The 15,225-nt window shown below is 40.4% G+C and overlaps 1 protein-coding gene across 2 annotated transcripts in view; it reads right to left on the bottom strand.

Annotated features, from left to right (window-relative positions):
• PLB1 (phospholipase B1) overlaps nucleotides 1-15,225 on the bottom strand; it is a 134,044-nt gene that overhangs the window by 16,074 nt on the left and 102,745 nt on the right. For both annotated transcript variants that reach the window (XM_070740930.1, XM_070740939.1), the window contains exons 48-52: nucleotides 15,120-15,219; nucleotides 10,787-10,838; nucleotides 3,669-3,749; nucleotides 3,303-3,368; nucleotides 304-398 (exon numbers count right to left, since the gene is read on the bottom strand). In XM_070740930.1, coding sequence (XP_070597031.1) covers nucleotides 304-398; nucleotides 3,303-3,368; nucleotides 3,669-3,749; nucleotides 10,787-10,838; nucleotides 15,120-15,219 — 394 coding nt within the window. The remainder of the gene's footprint in view (nucleotides 1-303; nucleotides 399-3,302; nucleotides 3,369-3,668; nucleotides 3,750-10,786; nucleotides 10,839-15,119; nucleotides 15,220-15,225) is intronic.

Below are 15,225 nucleotides of genomic sequence, written 5' to 3'. Positions count from 1 at the left end.
GCTGTACTGTTCTGCTTGTGTTCAGTTTTGTTATTATCTGAACAAAAAATCTGGAACTCAAAGTTATCTCTCTTAAGTAGTTGCATCGCTAAAGGAAATCAATACAAGCTGCTGCCACGTGAGTTACAGAAAAACTGAACCCAGTGTTATATCTGGAGCATCTGCTGCTTCACAGCTCCCAAATCCAATAGTATCTGACAGAGCACAGATTTTAAAGTTCTTTGTGGCTGCTTTATGAATGAAGAAGATTAGCCCTAAAAATAGAATTCAGTACAGAATGCTATGCATGATCTGCTTACGTACACCCCTGGAAGGATGCATTTGGATTCTTCCCTTTCTATCTGGCGCAGTCCAGTGAGTTCCATTATTTCCACCATGTTGACAAAGGCCCGAGGGAGCTGCAGAAATTACAATAACTAGCTTTATTGATCCCCCAAAGCATAAGCCAGTCAAAAAACAACACAGAAAGGTTATTCACAGATTAATTCTGAACATACCTTGCCTTTGTGTAACCCACAGACCCAGAAGTAGGAAAAGATGAACAACAGTTAGCTATTGCACTTCACCAATATCTATCTGTCTGTCTGTCTGTCTGTCTGTCTGTCTGTCTGTCTGTCTGTCTGTCTGTCTCTTTGTCTGTCTATATCTATCTATCTATCTATCTATCTATCTATCTATCTACTCTATCTATCTATCTACTCTATCTACTCTATCTATCTATCTATCTATTTATCTATCTATCTATCTATCTCTCTCTCTCTCTCTCTCTCTCTCTCTCTCTATCTATATCTATCTATCTATCTATCTGTCATCTATCTATTTCTATGTCTGTCTGTCTGTCTGTCTGTCTGTCTGTCTGTCTGTCTGTCTATCTATCTATCTATCTATCTATCTATCTATCTATCTATCTATCTATATCTATATTTATATGCCTCCTTTCTCCTCAAGGACTCAGGGCAGCAAACAACAATAAAAATAATACAAAGTTAAAAACCTCACTATGAAACATTCATCCATCACTGATTCATCATTAGGCCAGAAAAAGATGTTGGTGTTCAATGACCCTCCCAGGCCTGCCAGCAAAGTCGTATTTTTAAGGCCTTTCGGAAGGCTAGGAGCATGGGAGCAGTATGAATCTCTGGAGGAAGCTGGTTCCAGAGTGCTGGAGCCACCACAGAGAGAGAGGCCCTCCCCCGTGGTCCTGCCAGCCGACATTGTTTGACTGACGGGACCCAGAGGAGGCAGACTCTGTGGAATCTGATTGGTCACTGGGATATGTGAGGCAGAAGACGGTCCCATAAGTAATCTGGCCCTAACCATGTAGGGCCTTATGGGTAATAACCAACACTTTTAATTGTGCCTAGAGATTGACCGGAAGCCAGTGCAGCCCGTGGAGTAATATGGTTGTATCTAGGTACACCCATAATGGCTCATGGGGCTGTGTTCTAGACTAACTGAAGTCTCCGAACGCTCTTCAAAGGTAGCCCCATATAGAGCGCATTGCAGTAATTGAGCCTCCAGGTGATGAGGGCATGAGTGACTTTGAGTGGAGACTGCCTGTCCAAATAGGGCTGCAACTGGTGCCAAGACAAACTTGTGTGAACACCACTCTAATCACAGCCGAGAGATGTTGTTCTAGCCTCAGCTGTGGATCTAGGAGGACTCCCAAGTTGTGGACCCTCTCTGATGGGGCCAAAGTTTCCCCATGGGTGGACAGATGGGATTGTCCTTGGAGGAGGCAGAACCCACAGCCACTCTGTCTTGTCAGGGTTGAGCCCACAAGAACCCACAGCCTCCAGACACTGGCACATCACTTCCACTGCTTCACTGAATTGGCATGGGGTGGAAACGTACAGCAGGGTGTCGTCAGCATACTGATGGAAACTCACCCTGTGCCGATGGATGATCTCACCCAGCAGTTTCATGTAGATGTTAGGGGGGAGAGAACCAACCCCTAGGCACCCAACACAGTAGGGACCTAGGAGCCAATCTCTGCCCCCCACACCAATACCAACTGCAATCAACCGGAGAGGTAGGAAGAGAATTACCACTCAGAACGGTGCCTCCCACTCCCAACGCCTCCAATCAGTGCAGAAGGATACCATAGTTGATAGTTTTGAAAGCTGCTGAGAGGTCAAGAAGCACCAGGATAGAGGAATATCTCCTATCCCGGGCCTGCCAGAAATCATCCATTAGCGCGACCAAAGCAGTTTCTGTGCTGTACCAGGGCCTGAATCTGGACTGATATGGGATAATCGGCTTCTTCCAAGGACCCCTGGGGCTGCACCACCACCACCTTCTCAACAACCTTCCCTAAAAAGGGAAGGTTGGAGACAGGACAAAAGTTGTTTAAAATAGTTGTTTAAAATATGTTATAGATGATCCCAGCAACCAGTTAGGTCCCACAGAGTGGGCCTTCTCTGGGTCCCGTCAACTAAACAATGTCGGTTGGCGGGGCCCAGGGGAAGAGCCTTCTCTGTGGCGGCCCTGGCCCTCAGGAACCAACTCCCCCCAGAGATTAGAATAGCCCCCACCCTCCTTGCCTTTCATAAGCTCCTCAAAACCCACCTCCACCGTCAAGCATGGGGGAACTAAGATAATCTTTCCCCCTAGGCTTCTACAATTTATGCATGGTATGTTTGTATGTATGATTGGTTTTATAACAAGAGTTTTTAGCTGTTTTAGTATTGGATTTTTACATTCTGTTTTTGTCACTGTTGTTAGCCGCCCCGAGTCCACGGAGAGGGGCGGCATACAAATCCAATAAATGAATGAATGAATAAATAAATAAATAAATAAATAAATAAATAAATGATATTTACATTATAGCTAAAACTGAGTCAATTAGAATCTAAATTCTATTAGAATGTAATGTTTTTTTTCTACAGGCATTAATGATGACTGTAATTTTGGCAACTCAAAGCTTTTTTTAATAGACATAACAGACCACACATTTAAGCCACGAACTTTGGCTAAGGGAAGGAAAGGGGAAAACAGAACTACTGGGAAATAAGCTGCATGGTGCCTTCTTTCAGACTGAAATAGGCCTCATAGTTTCATGTTATCTGAGGTGAAGAAATATAGTAACATGGTGTCATTTTCCTCATATTACAATTCCACCCATGTTCTTGACCATTAGTTTTCATAGTCACCGGATGACCCTTCGATGATGTTTGTACTGATGCCAGCTACTTGGATAGAATGATGGGAATGAAAAATAATCATGGAAATGCCAAGGGAAGTAAGCAACATTTAATAGAGGTGGCAAGAATTCAGCCATCTAGAGTGTCTCAAACTCTTACCTCCTTGTAAAGGATATCAAGAGCTTCCTGGAGGTGGTTTACATATTTTCCCACTGAATATGCCTCCTGTAGAAGATAGAATACCAGATTATTCATGCGATCTTTGACAATTCCTAATGTTCACCCATATGGAATGTCCATGAAACAGCTTGATTTTCCTGAGTTCTATTTATAGGGTGTATTTTATATTCACAAAAATGTCATGTATTTGGGAGGAATTATTATAAATCTCACAGATCATAACCATCTGACGTTCTGCCATTTTATCAACTAGCTAGAATTTGAAGAATGATGCTATTGTAGGATTAATAAGCCTCAGTTTTAATAGGTTTAATAGGTTTACCTACAAGTATTCTTCTTGCATACCTTATCTAGACAGTGTCGACACAGGTCATTGACTCCAATGAAGATGGTGACTAACTTCCAGTCCTCTTTATAGTTTACGTTCTAATGTAGAATAAAAGAAATGAGATCCAGTATTATAAATGATAAATGTATAAATATTTATAAGAATTTATTTGCGGATAATAAAAGACATCCTCAAGTGCTTTTGCCCTGGTGCCCTCAAATTTGTTCCTTGGAACTATAGAGATTGTTTACTGGTAATTTAGAATTTGTGGCCTCGAGTCTGTTCCATGGAAATAGGAATCATTACAAGGAGATTCTGAAGCTTATCTGTTTCAATTTAATAATGCTGTTTATCAATAACACATATTATTATTATTATTATTATTATTATTATTATTATTATTATTATTATTAATTTATTAGACTTGTATGCCACCCTTCTCCGAAGACTCGGGGCGGCTTTCAAGCCTTACTCTTTCTCTCAAACACCCAGTAACAGAATAGAACAGAACAACAGAGTTGGAAGGGATCTTGAAGGTCTTCTATTCCAATATTTTCATTTAGTCAAATGTTCCCCATTGGCTGACCACATTTTTTTTTCCTGGGAAATCATCCACACGAAATGTGGGCAATGCATGTGGAACAGGATGGATTGACTGCAACATTTTCCTAACTTATATAAATTGATATAGATTAGCAAAGTATATGAAATAGTAATTATAAGCATGGGAGAAGGGGGAAATCATGAGTTCTATCTATAAACACAATACCATGTCTGCCATTGACTGTTGTAAAACCCAGAATTTAATGTGCTTTGGTTGGATCTTATAGAAATAAAAAGGTTGAAATCTGTTCTTTTGTCTGGAGGTGGGTGGTCTGCTTGATCACTGGAGACAGCAGCCACGAGTCACCAAAGAAGAAATAATGCCAGACTTGTTTTCCTTATCTTTGATAAATGGAAATGCATTTGAAAGCGGGGGGAAACCAGACAGCTTCTGAGAATTTCTTTATACTAGAGGCGTCAATTTACAATGGATATGAAAGATTGGGTTTGTAAAGACTGCAATGCTTTCATGTTAGCCTACAACGAACAAATGCTCTGGGTCTTACACATTGGCAAAAAGAATCAGAACACAAAACACAAACTGAGTGGACATGACCTTGTAGATGACCCTCACTCTGTCAAGGGCCTTGGAGTACTCATATGTAATGATTTAAGTGCCAAAGCCCACTGTAACGACATTGCCAAAAAGGCATTAAGAGTTGTAAACTTTTGCTTAGCTTCTTCTCTTGTAATATTGCACTACTAACCAGATCATACAAAACATTTGCTAGACCAATTCTCAACACACAGCTCTTCTGTCTGGAGCCCCACAAAGCATATCGGATATTAATACAATTGAATGAGTCCAGAGATATTTCACGAGAAGAATCCTAACAGAATATCTTATGCCACCAGACTTGAAATTCTGGGCTTAGAAAACATAAAACTACACTGCCTTCGGCATGACCTAAGCATAGTTCATAAAATTGTCTGCTACAATGTTCTACTTGTCAACTTCAGGTATTTCATGACTACTTCAGGCACTTCATGACTACTTCTACTTCATAAATACGAATTCAACAGCAGAGTGGTCAATGCCTGACATGGACTACTCGACTCTATGGTCTCATCCCTAAACCTCCAAAATTTTAACCTTAGACCTCACCCTTTTCCTAAGAGGTCTCTAAGCAGCATACATAAGTGCACCAGCGTGCCTACCGTCCCTGTCCTAATGTCCCCTTTTATTTGTATTCATACAAATCAAATAAATCAACGATCACTTTAATACAGAATTCATGCCAGACAGGCAGGTACAGGCTTAAAGAAATCCAACAACACATACAGAGTTATATAGCAAGCCCTGGCTGAGGCAGGAACCAATCATATACACAGTAGCTTTCCCGCTTACAAAGTAACTATGGAACGCGCCCTATCAGAACCTTGGATAGGGACGCCAATCGCACGGCTCTAACCGGCCGGCTGTTTCTAAGCAAACACAGCAATCATCATTACTATTATTTCATGTATTCAAATCATATTTATACTTATATATATTATCTAATATGTGCTTGACAAAATTAATAAATAAATTAAGGCAGGCAGGCAGGCAAGGCAGAAATATTTCTTCGGTAATGAAAACAGAATTCTTGCCAGAAATGCTAGAAAAAGGATGGGGAATGCTTTGTGGTATAGAGTACATTTGTATTCCTGAGATTGGGGCTTAGCCTATGGACCAGCCAACTATTTGAAACGCTGAGGGATGTAATTCTGTGGAAAACATTTTGTAATATGCAGGACCAAAAGGAATGGACAGAGCTATTTTTAGAGCAGCAAGTTTATATCACAAACAGTTCTGGAGAATCTGTCGTGGCCTGGAAATCACTAATGTTGTTGATTTCTTGTCTCATTAATTGAATTTCTTTCCTTGGTCTGTTACTTTGTCTCGCATTGACTTCAAAGGATGCCTGCAGCGTTTGACATCACTTCTTTCTGTTTTGTAATCAGGGATCATGATCTCTGGGAACCCAGCAGTTATTCTGACTTTTGTTTAAATGTCAATGTTTCCACTCAGCTGCTCCCAGGAATAATCAGACACAGAGGGGAAGAAAAGGAGGTGGAGGGAGGGAGAAAGAGAGAGACGAAAGTAGAACATGAGAATGAAGAAAAGAAAATTAATTCCCTTTTTCTACATATCTTTGCTAGTCCAAAAGTCACGATAAAGCCTCCTCCCAATGAGCTCAACTCCTTCTGACGACATGGATACTTGCATGTACTTTTCAGGAGGGAGGTGGAAAACAATATGGAAATGATTTGTTATTGCCTTCTTCTGGGATTTTTTTTTTTTTCATAATTCCACTCTTGCCTAATATTTTCCACCTAGATGCTATCCCAAACTGATCCTGCTCAGCTCTTTCGGCTCAGCCCAGGTGGATAGATGCTGCTATAGATAACCAAATGTACAACTCTGTGGAAAGCTATCAACATCTGTTAACTAAGTCTGGAGTTTTGAAATGCTCTGCTTCTCGTTTCAGAGCTGCACAAAATGATGTGCCAATAGAGTGATGGCCCGAAGCCCAGATGCCTTTCTCAGAAGTGTCCAAAAAAGCTCTGCTGATCCAGGCTCATCATCCAGACCTAGTTCTCTATTTTAGCATCAAATCCCCCCCCCCGCAATTGCCATTTGCCCCTCCTGGCAGCCTTCCCAGATTTCTTTCTCAAAGTAAAAGGACGAGGGGCAGGATGTTTCTCTATTCTTCCTCTTTCTCAAAACAGTCCTAAATAGTTTGTATTTTTTTTAAAAAAATTGGGCAATGCCCCTGACATTCAGAGATCTAGGGGAAAAAATTGTTTGAATGTTGGACAAGCAACATAAGAGCATCTTTCTTATCTATGCTTCATGTTCTAATACGGTAGTACCTCTAGATACGAGCTGCTCCACATGCAAATATTCCAAGTTACGAGCCGCGACGCGAGCGAAATTTCTGTTCGACACCCGAGCTTAAATTTGGGATACGAGCCGAGCTTCCAGTAGGTGGCGCAAGAATCTCCTTGCTTCCAGTTATCTCGGTGCAAAAAACAAAGTCTAAAGGCATTCGTTCGAGATGTGAGTTGATTGACTTACGAGCTCGGGTCTGGAACGAATTAAACTCGTATGTCGAGGTATCACTGTATAATGCATGCACCATAGAATTAAGAAGCTTCTAAATTTGAGATATGAAGGTTGAGGTAATTCCATGCTCAAGGTGTATTAGTTATGGGAGGGGTTGCACTATTGCTTTACCATGCTTGTGGTGCCCTATGTCGCTTGTACCTCAGCTATCTCATTGATAAATACTGAAACTACTTATCCAGGCTGAGTTGAAAGTTGTGTTATTGCACTACAACTCTTGAAGGAGCCAACTTTACAAAGCAGACTCCCTCGCAGATCCCAGCACAAAGTCGGACGTTTTAAGGTGCCATTTTTTGTTCCCATTTCTTATAATCTCTATACAGTAGAACCTCGACATACGAGCTGCTCTATATACGAGCATTTCAAGATGCGAGCTAGGAGGGGAGAGATATTTTTGTTCTACTTATGAGCCCACATTCGGGATACGAGCGCTCACCGCCTGTCCCTGTCAGCGTCCCAGCCCCAGCCACCTTCACCCGCCCGGACAACCGCCAGAGGGGCTCCTCCGGAGGGGCGCACGGGGAAGGGCTTGAGCCGCCGCCTTCTCCTTTCCCTGTGGGAGCGCCGCACCTCTTATCTGCCTGGCCTGAGAGGAGAGACGCACGGGGGCTCCAGAGGAGCCCCATCCCGGGCAGAGCGGCGCACCTCTTATCTGCCCGGCCTGAGAGGCACGAAACCGGTGCTCATGCCGGGCGGCCCGCCTGGAACGCCAGCAATGCCGCCGAGCCGATTGCCAAGCGGTGACGGGGTGCGGAAGGAGGCGGAGGCGGCGCCGCACCGGCCCCCTCAGGCCGCTCCGTCTGGGATGGGGCTCCTCCGGAGGGACGCACGGGGGCTCCATAGGAGCCCCATCCTGGGCGGAGCAGCCTGAGGGGGCCGGTGCGGCGGCGCCTTCGCCTCCTCCCGCGCCCCGCCCCCACTCGGCAATCGGCTCGGCGGCATTGCTGGCATTCCAGGCGGGCCGCCCGGCATGAGCACCGGTTTCGTGCCTCTCAGGCCGGGCAGATAAGAGGTGCGCCGCTGTACTAAGAATAGTTTTGCAGCACCCTTTATCTGCAGATACTATTTAGCATATGTGTGTTCTGTTCAGATAGGATTAATCTTCACAAGGACAATTAAAATGGAATTCAAATTGCATACAGAAAGTAAAAATCAATCAACCATCAGATTTACAGCAAAGCTTCCAGCAGTCCTCTAGTCCAGTGTTTCCCAACCTTGGCAACTTGAAGATATTTGGACTTCAACTCCCAGAATTCCCCAGTCAGTGAATGCTGGCTGGGGAATTCTGGGAGTTGAAGTCCAGATATCTTCAAATTGCCAAGGTTGGGAAACACTGCTCCAGCCTTTCCCCCCCCCCCCATTTCTGCAACATCTCCTAAGTGCCTGATATTAGCCAGAACGGAAGCTAGGTCTAATCTAAATTTAAAGACTTATACACTTGCTCAGAAGTTTTGACCAGGTCCTAAGGCCTCTGAGTGTAATGGATATGTGTGAAATGTACAGAATGTGAAAGATTGGTATGTAGGTAGCAAGAGGCAGAGTGACTGAAGAAAGTAAGATTTCAAAGAAGCACACAGAGAATAAGCAACAACATGAAAAGCAAGATAAACCACTGCCTTCACCTGCTGAATACTGTAGGGAGGGGGGCATGTTTCTACAGTGAGCAAACTCACTTTACACCTGGTTTATATAAAACAATATTATTACTTCTGACATGCCTGTGGCTCGATTATTACTTTTTCATAATGTAAAACTGCAATCAGACACAAGTAAGAAGGTAGTGCTTATGATGATTGACAAGGATTCTGCCATGTCATGCAGTAAAAACTAAAGTCTTCGGAGAGGGGCGGCATACAAATCTAATAAATTGAATTGAATTGAAGATAGAAGGATGGGACAGAATTTGCCCTCTTCTCCCCTTTTTTGGCCTTTTTATATGTTGGCATTAAAAACTCTCATGATTAGAAATGCATGATCCAAAGAGCAAAGGTAAAATTTTGGTGCTCACTGATTTAATTGATCCATTGGCATCCCAGCTGTTTTTCCACAGCCAAACCACATCTAAAGATTCCACCACACCACTCTTGGGAGTGCAGCAGGAATAAATACCCTTGGCTCTTTTGTAATGTGTTAAATTGACATGTTATGCTTTCTTTTCATTCAGAAACATATTCTAATATTTGGGTTAAGAAAGGCATTCTTCCTTGTCTCTTTCCATCTTACATTAGGAGACAGGATTCTTCCCATAAATCCAGTTTGGTCTAGTTTTTTAAGGCACCAGGCTAGAAACTATTATTATGTAATATTTATTTTAAAAAATACCTATTGTGTATTTATTGTGTAAAAAGAAGGTGGAGTTCAAAAAATAAAACTTGGAAAAAAGAAACACTTTCAATATAATCAGATGGTGCTTAAGGTGAAAGTTAGAACTTGTGTACAGTATAATAAAAATAAATAAATAGCAGGTATATTAACTTGGGACAGTCAGTTTGATAAGGTGCTGGCCTAGAAACAGGAGATTTTGCATCCTGCCTTAACCATGAAAGTCAGCTCAGTGAGTGACTTTGGTCCAGTCATTCTCTCTCAGCCCAACTCACCACACAGGATTGTTGTGGGGAAAATAGGAGAAAGAAAGAGTACTGGGTATGTTATTTATAAAAATAATAAAAGTAGGATAACATTAAATAAAAATAAATAGGATAATGTTGCCCATTTGTTACTATCTCCTAGGACTATTTGCTCTGTGGATATTTTCAGCAGCAAATACAATCTAAGTACAGTGTTCCCTCGAATTTTGTGGGTTCGAACTTCGCGAATAGCCTATACCACGGTTTTTCAAAAAATATTAATTAAAAAATACTTCACAGTTTTTTACCTATACCATGGTTTTTCCCGCCCGATGACGTCATCCGTCATCACCAAACTAATAATTTTTGCAAATAAATAACCAAAAAAAATAATTATTGTTAATAAATAATTATGTTTATAAATATCAGGATCACTAAGTGTCTTATTCAATGGTGAGTACCAGTAATAATGGTGAGTAAATGGTTGTAAAGGGAATGGGAAATGGTAATTTAGGGGTTTAAAGTGTTAAGGGAAGGCTTGTGATACTGTCCATAGCCAAAAATGGTGTATTTACTTTCGCATCTCTACTTCGCGGAAATTCGACTTTCGCTGGCGGTCTTGGAATGCATCCCCCGTCGAAATCGAGGGAACACTGTATCGTAATATACAGCAATCTGCTGATATTGATCATGCAATAATTAATTTATATTTCATGAAAAGGGAATTAGAACCTTTTAATAATGATTTCAGAATATTGACCATAACTATTATCTGAAACTTTGCAATGATGTGGAAGACTACTTAACATAGAAGATTCTAGATTTTTCTTCAGGCTTCCAAAATGCATAGACTTACTGGGTTCCTTTTCATGAGCTCTACCAATTCATGCGCTTGGGCTGAAATATTCCTAGAGAAACAAAGAAGAAAAAAATGTCTAAATGTCATGCCCTGAAATTGCAGCCTCAATGAAACCAATAAACTGTCAGTGAGCTGTATTGTGGGAATGAACTTGGAATTTCCCAAAGGAAGTTAATAGTGTGACTTGAAGAGTTACATCTCATCATTCTCCAGCTGTCAACAATCATTACCAAAACAACAAAGATGAAAATAAACCACCTTCTTGTGCCACCAACATACTGAAATAAGCAATGTATCTGGGGAGTCTGTAATTCGTGAAAATTGTGAGTCCTCTTGCATAAAAAGAAAAATGGCAGGAAGTTGTTTTTCGCTTCACAAAATAGGAGCTTTACCTTGGCATGACTTCTCTGTTTTAACGTACAGTATATTACTTTTGCATACGAATTATCAGATTTATGTAATTTTCCATCCCTAATTAGAATTGGCCCTGAGGTCTACCGCAGCCCTGGTTGAAAACTGAATCTAGCTCTGCTTCAGATTCCAAACCCTGAAATATATTTTCAGGAAGTTTTTCTTCTCCAACTTTTATCTTTATAATAACTCCACGAAGCACAAAGCAAGGGTTTCAAACTATGGTTTGTTGAACCAGCTATTGGGCTTTTACATACAGCAATGCCATAACCGATGCATTATTTTTGTGTTAAGCTAGAAGCAAATAAAACAAAAATGAATGTTTAGCTTTACCTGTGAACCAGGTTAAGGATATAGATAGGCAGGGCTTAGAGGGACTACAATGAATGTATTTCTGTTATACTCCTCTAGCTGGTTGTGTGAAAACCACCACCACCAATTGATAATAGAAAAGGCAGTGAGTGCCCCCATTCTTTTATGTAATGATATGATATTTTAAAGGTATATTTTATTTAACAGGTGATATGTATTTGCTTAAACTGTTGAAGAAGTGTATTACAGTCTACGGAGAGGAGCGGCATACAAATCCAATAAATAATAATAATAATAATAATTATTATTATTATTATTATTATTATTATTATTATTATTACAACATTAAGAGAGGTTAAAAGATAATTCCATTTTGAAATGTTATTGGGAGAAAAAAAGCAGGACGATATATCATCTTAATTTCCCGAAGGAAAGCCAGGAGATAAGTTTAATGAATGAATGGAACCAGATCATTTTGTATATTGGAAATTTGCAAAAATCAAGTTCCACAAAAGTCATTCACTTTGGTTTTGCTTCTTCCCTTTTATGAACTATCACCCCAAGAGCAATATTTGTCTGTGTGTATAGGGAAAGAAGCCATGAACGAAACCAGCAAGACATATATATATTCCCTGAAAGAAGCGGATTCTGCAGTGAACAGTCATATTGCAAGACAGCATCCACCTGCCAGCCAGCCTTCCTTCTTGTCAAAGAGAAGAGAAGCTTTGATCAATTATTCTGTGGAAGGATTGGCTCTGACAGCCTGCACAGAAATTTAAAGCTTTACATTCTCAGAGCTGTACCTGGAAGCAGGGACTTTTTCACAGTCATTGCTGTCTAACCCCTAACTCCCTTTGCAGTCAATTTAGACTCTCTGACAAATTGAAAGACAAAAAAAAGGACAAATATAAAAAATGAAAAAGGGAGGGAAATTACTAAGGCAGAATATCAGCAAATAGTCCTAGCCTGTAAAGATGAAGTGAGGAAAGCTAAGGCTCACAATGAACAAAGGCTTGCGACAAAAGTAAAAAATAAGAAGAAAAGCTTCTTCTAACACATTAAAAACAAGAAAAAAGTCAAGGAATCGATTGGTCAATTGCTGAGAGAAAGTGGCAAGAAAGTGACAAGCAACAGGGAGAAAGCAGAGCTACTTAACTCATTTTTTTGTATCTTTTTTTACACAAAGGAAAAAAAACAGTCCAACCTATCAAAAACAGCACCACAAAAAACATACTAAGAATGCAAGTTAAAATAGAGAAGAAAATGGTAAGTGAACACCTGTCTACCCTTCACCAGGCCTGGATGGATTACACCCCAAGGTTCTGAAGGAACTGGCAGACAAGATCTCAGAACCACTGAACTATATCTTTCAAAGATCCTGGAGCACTGGGGAACTGCCAGAGGACTGGAAAAGAGCTGATATAGTTCCAATCTTCAAAAAGGAAAAAAAAAAACAGATCCAGGAAATTACAGACCTATCAGCCTGATCTCAATACCAGGGAAAATTCTGGAAAAGATAATCAAGCAATGCATCAACTAACATCTAGAAGCAAATGAAGTAATAACCAAAACCCAACATGGGTTTATCAAAAACAGATCATGCCAGACTAATCTTATTGCATTATTTGACAAAGTGACAAAATTAGTGCATCAGAGGAATGCTGTCAATATACTTTATTTGGACTTCAGTAAGGCATTTGATAAAGTAGACCATAACCTACTACTAGAAAAAGTAGAAAAATGTGGGTTAGACAGAAACATCACCAGAAGGATTCAAAACTGGCTGACCAGGGATAGAATCAAGATCATGTGAAGGGTTAATACCACTTTATAACACCTTAATAAGGACACACTCGGAATACTGCATTCAGTTTTGGTCGCCACTTTAGAAAGAGTGCAGATAAGGGCAACGAAGATGATTAGTGGACTAGAGGTTAAAACATATGAAGAACAGTTGCACAAACGGGGTATGTCTGGTTTAATGAAAAGAAGGACCAGGGGAGACATGATAGATAGTGTTCCAATATCTCAGGGGTTATCACAAATAAGAGGGAGTCAGACTGTTCTCCAAAGCACCTGAGGGTAGAGCAAGAAGCAATGGGTGGAACCTGATCAAGGAGAGAAGCAACTTGAAAAAATGTCCTGACAGAACAATTAATCAGTGGAACAGCTTGCTTCTGGAAGTTGTGAATGCTCCAACACTAGAAGTTTTTAAGAAGATGTTGGATAGTCATTTGTCTGAAGTGGTGTAGGATTTCCTGCCTAAGCAGGGGGTTGGACTAGAAGCCCTTCAAGGTCCCTTCCAACTCTGTTCTGTTCTGTTCTATTCTAAGGTTTGGCAAAAAGTGATCAAATAGGTACCTCATTTTCTAGGGTTCTGAAATGCATGCAAACAGGTATAATACTGTAAAAGATTGAACACTATAAGATTATGATTAGATTTTTACATCAGACTAATATCATAGGAGGATTGGGATGAACTGCAGAAAAAGTATTGGGGAACAATTTAGTTAAATTGTCTATGAAAAACACATGCAGTTATGGACTTAATGAGATGAGACTCACATCTTAAAACTGCAGTGCTATACCAATAGAATATAGGTTCATGAGTCTGCCAAGAATTAATTCCACTTTGCTGGCTATCAGCCCAGCAATGGATGACCACTTAGAAGATCTGAATTGGCATCTACTGGCTCAAATATTTCCAAGGCAGACAGAATTATAGAAATCAGTTGAGTTTGGCCAGGATTTAGTTTTTACCAAATGAAGTAGTTAACAAAATCAACAGAGAGAGAACAGAAATACATTTGGGACAACAGAGAGCTGCCTCAAGGATGGAAATCACAAGATCGGAAAAATCTGTGGAACTGTTGCCCCATAGCATGAAATCATAGACACTAGCAATAGGGAAAACAGGAAAGCAAATGCTGAAATGTGTGACTTGTGTATTTGTTTTATTACATCAGAACAATAACTGTGATATTTGCATGATGATGTTGCCTTCTGCCTAGTCATTTTGATATCATCAGATCCCTTAAAAAATGAAAACAAGAACAGCAACTACAGTTGTTTTCTTTATGGCAAAACCTTCTAAAGAACTGGGTTAATGGAAGTCAGTTTGTTGCACAATCTGGTAACGTTTCTTCCAAGTATGTTATATAAGAGTTTAAAAAATGTATTAAGACTTTTATTTTGCACTCCTCAAAGTTTTCAGGATAATTTACTAAATAATAGTGTCAGAGGTACTTTAGGTACAGAACACCAATGAAGAACAGAGGATAGGAGTCTAAATGAATTTTAAATCACTTTCTTAGATATTATAGTCGGACATTATTTCATCAGTTTGTTAAATGAGTTCATGCTGTGGATAACTGGCTCCCTGGATTTTTGCAATGTTCTAATTCCCCAGCAAGTTCATCCAAAGTCTTATTCGGGTGAAATCTTTGCATGCCAAATTCTGGAGAGCTGATTATAACCAACAAGTGGGATGATTAATCTTAAGAAAAGCCCTCAGCTTTGGAATGTGCTTTGGTTTAGTGAGGCCAAATATTCCAGTGCTATTTCAATCACGGATTTCCTTGCCCAAATATCTCCCACAAGAACTTACCAGGTTGTGGCTTCTCCCACAGCTACATTGAACCCAGCAGTTTCCTTCTGGGTGCCAGTGGAAAAACCAACGAGGGCTGGATTAAATTTCTTCAAAATATCTGACA

Source organism: Erythrolamprus reginae, chromosome 1 (genome assembly GCF_031021105.1).
Source record: "Erythrolamprus reginae isolate rEryReg1 chromosome 1, rEryReg1.hap1, whole genome shotgun sequence".
Taxonomy (NCBI): domain Eukaryota; kingdom Metazoa; phylum Chordata; class Lepidosauria; order Squamata; family Dipsadidae; genus Erythrolamprus; species Erythrolamprus reginae.
The sequence above is the reverse complement of the archived record's forward strand: the minus strand, read 5'-3'. Positions and strand labels throughout refer to the sequence as shown.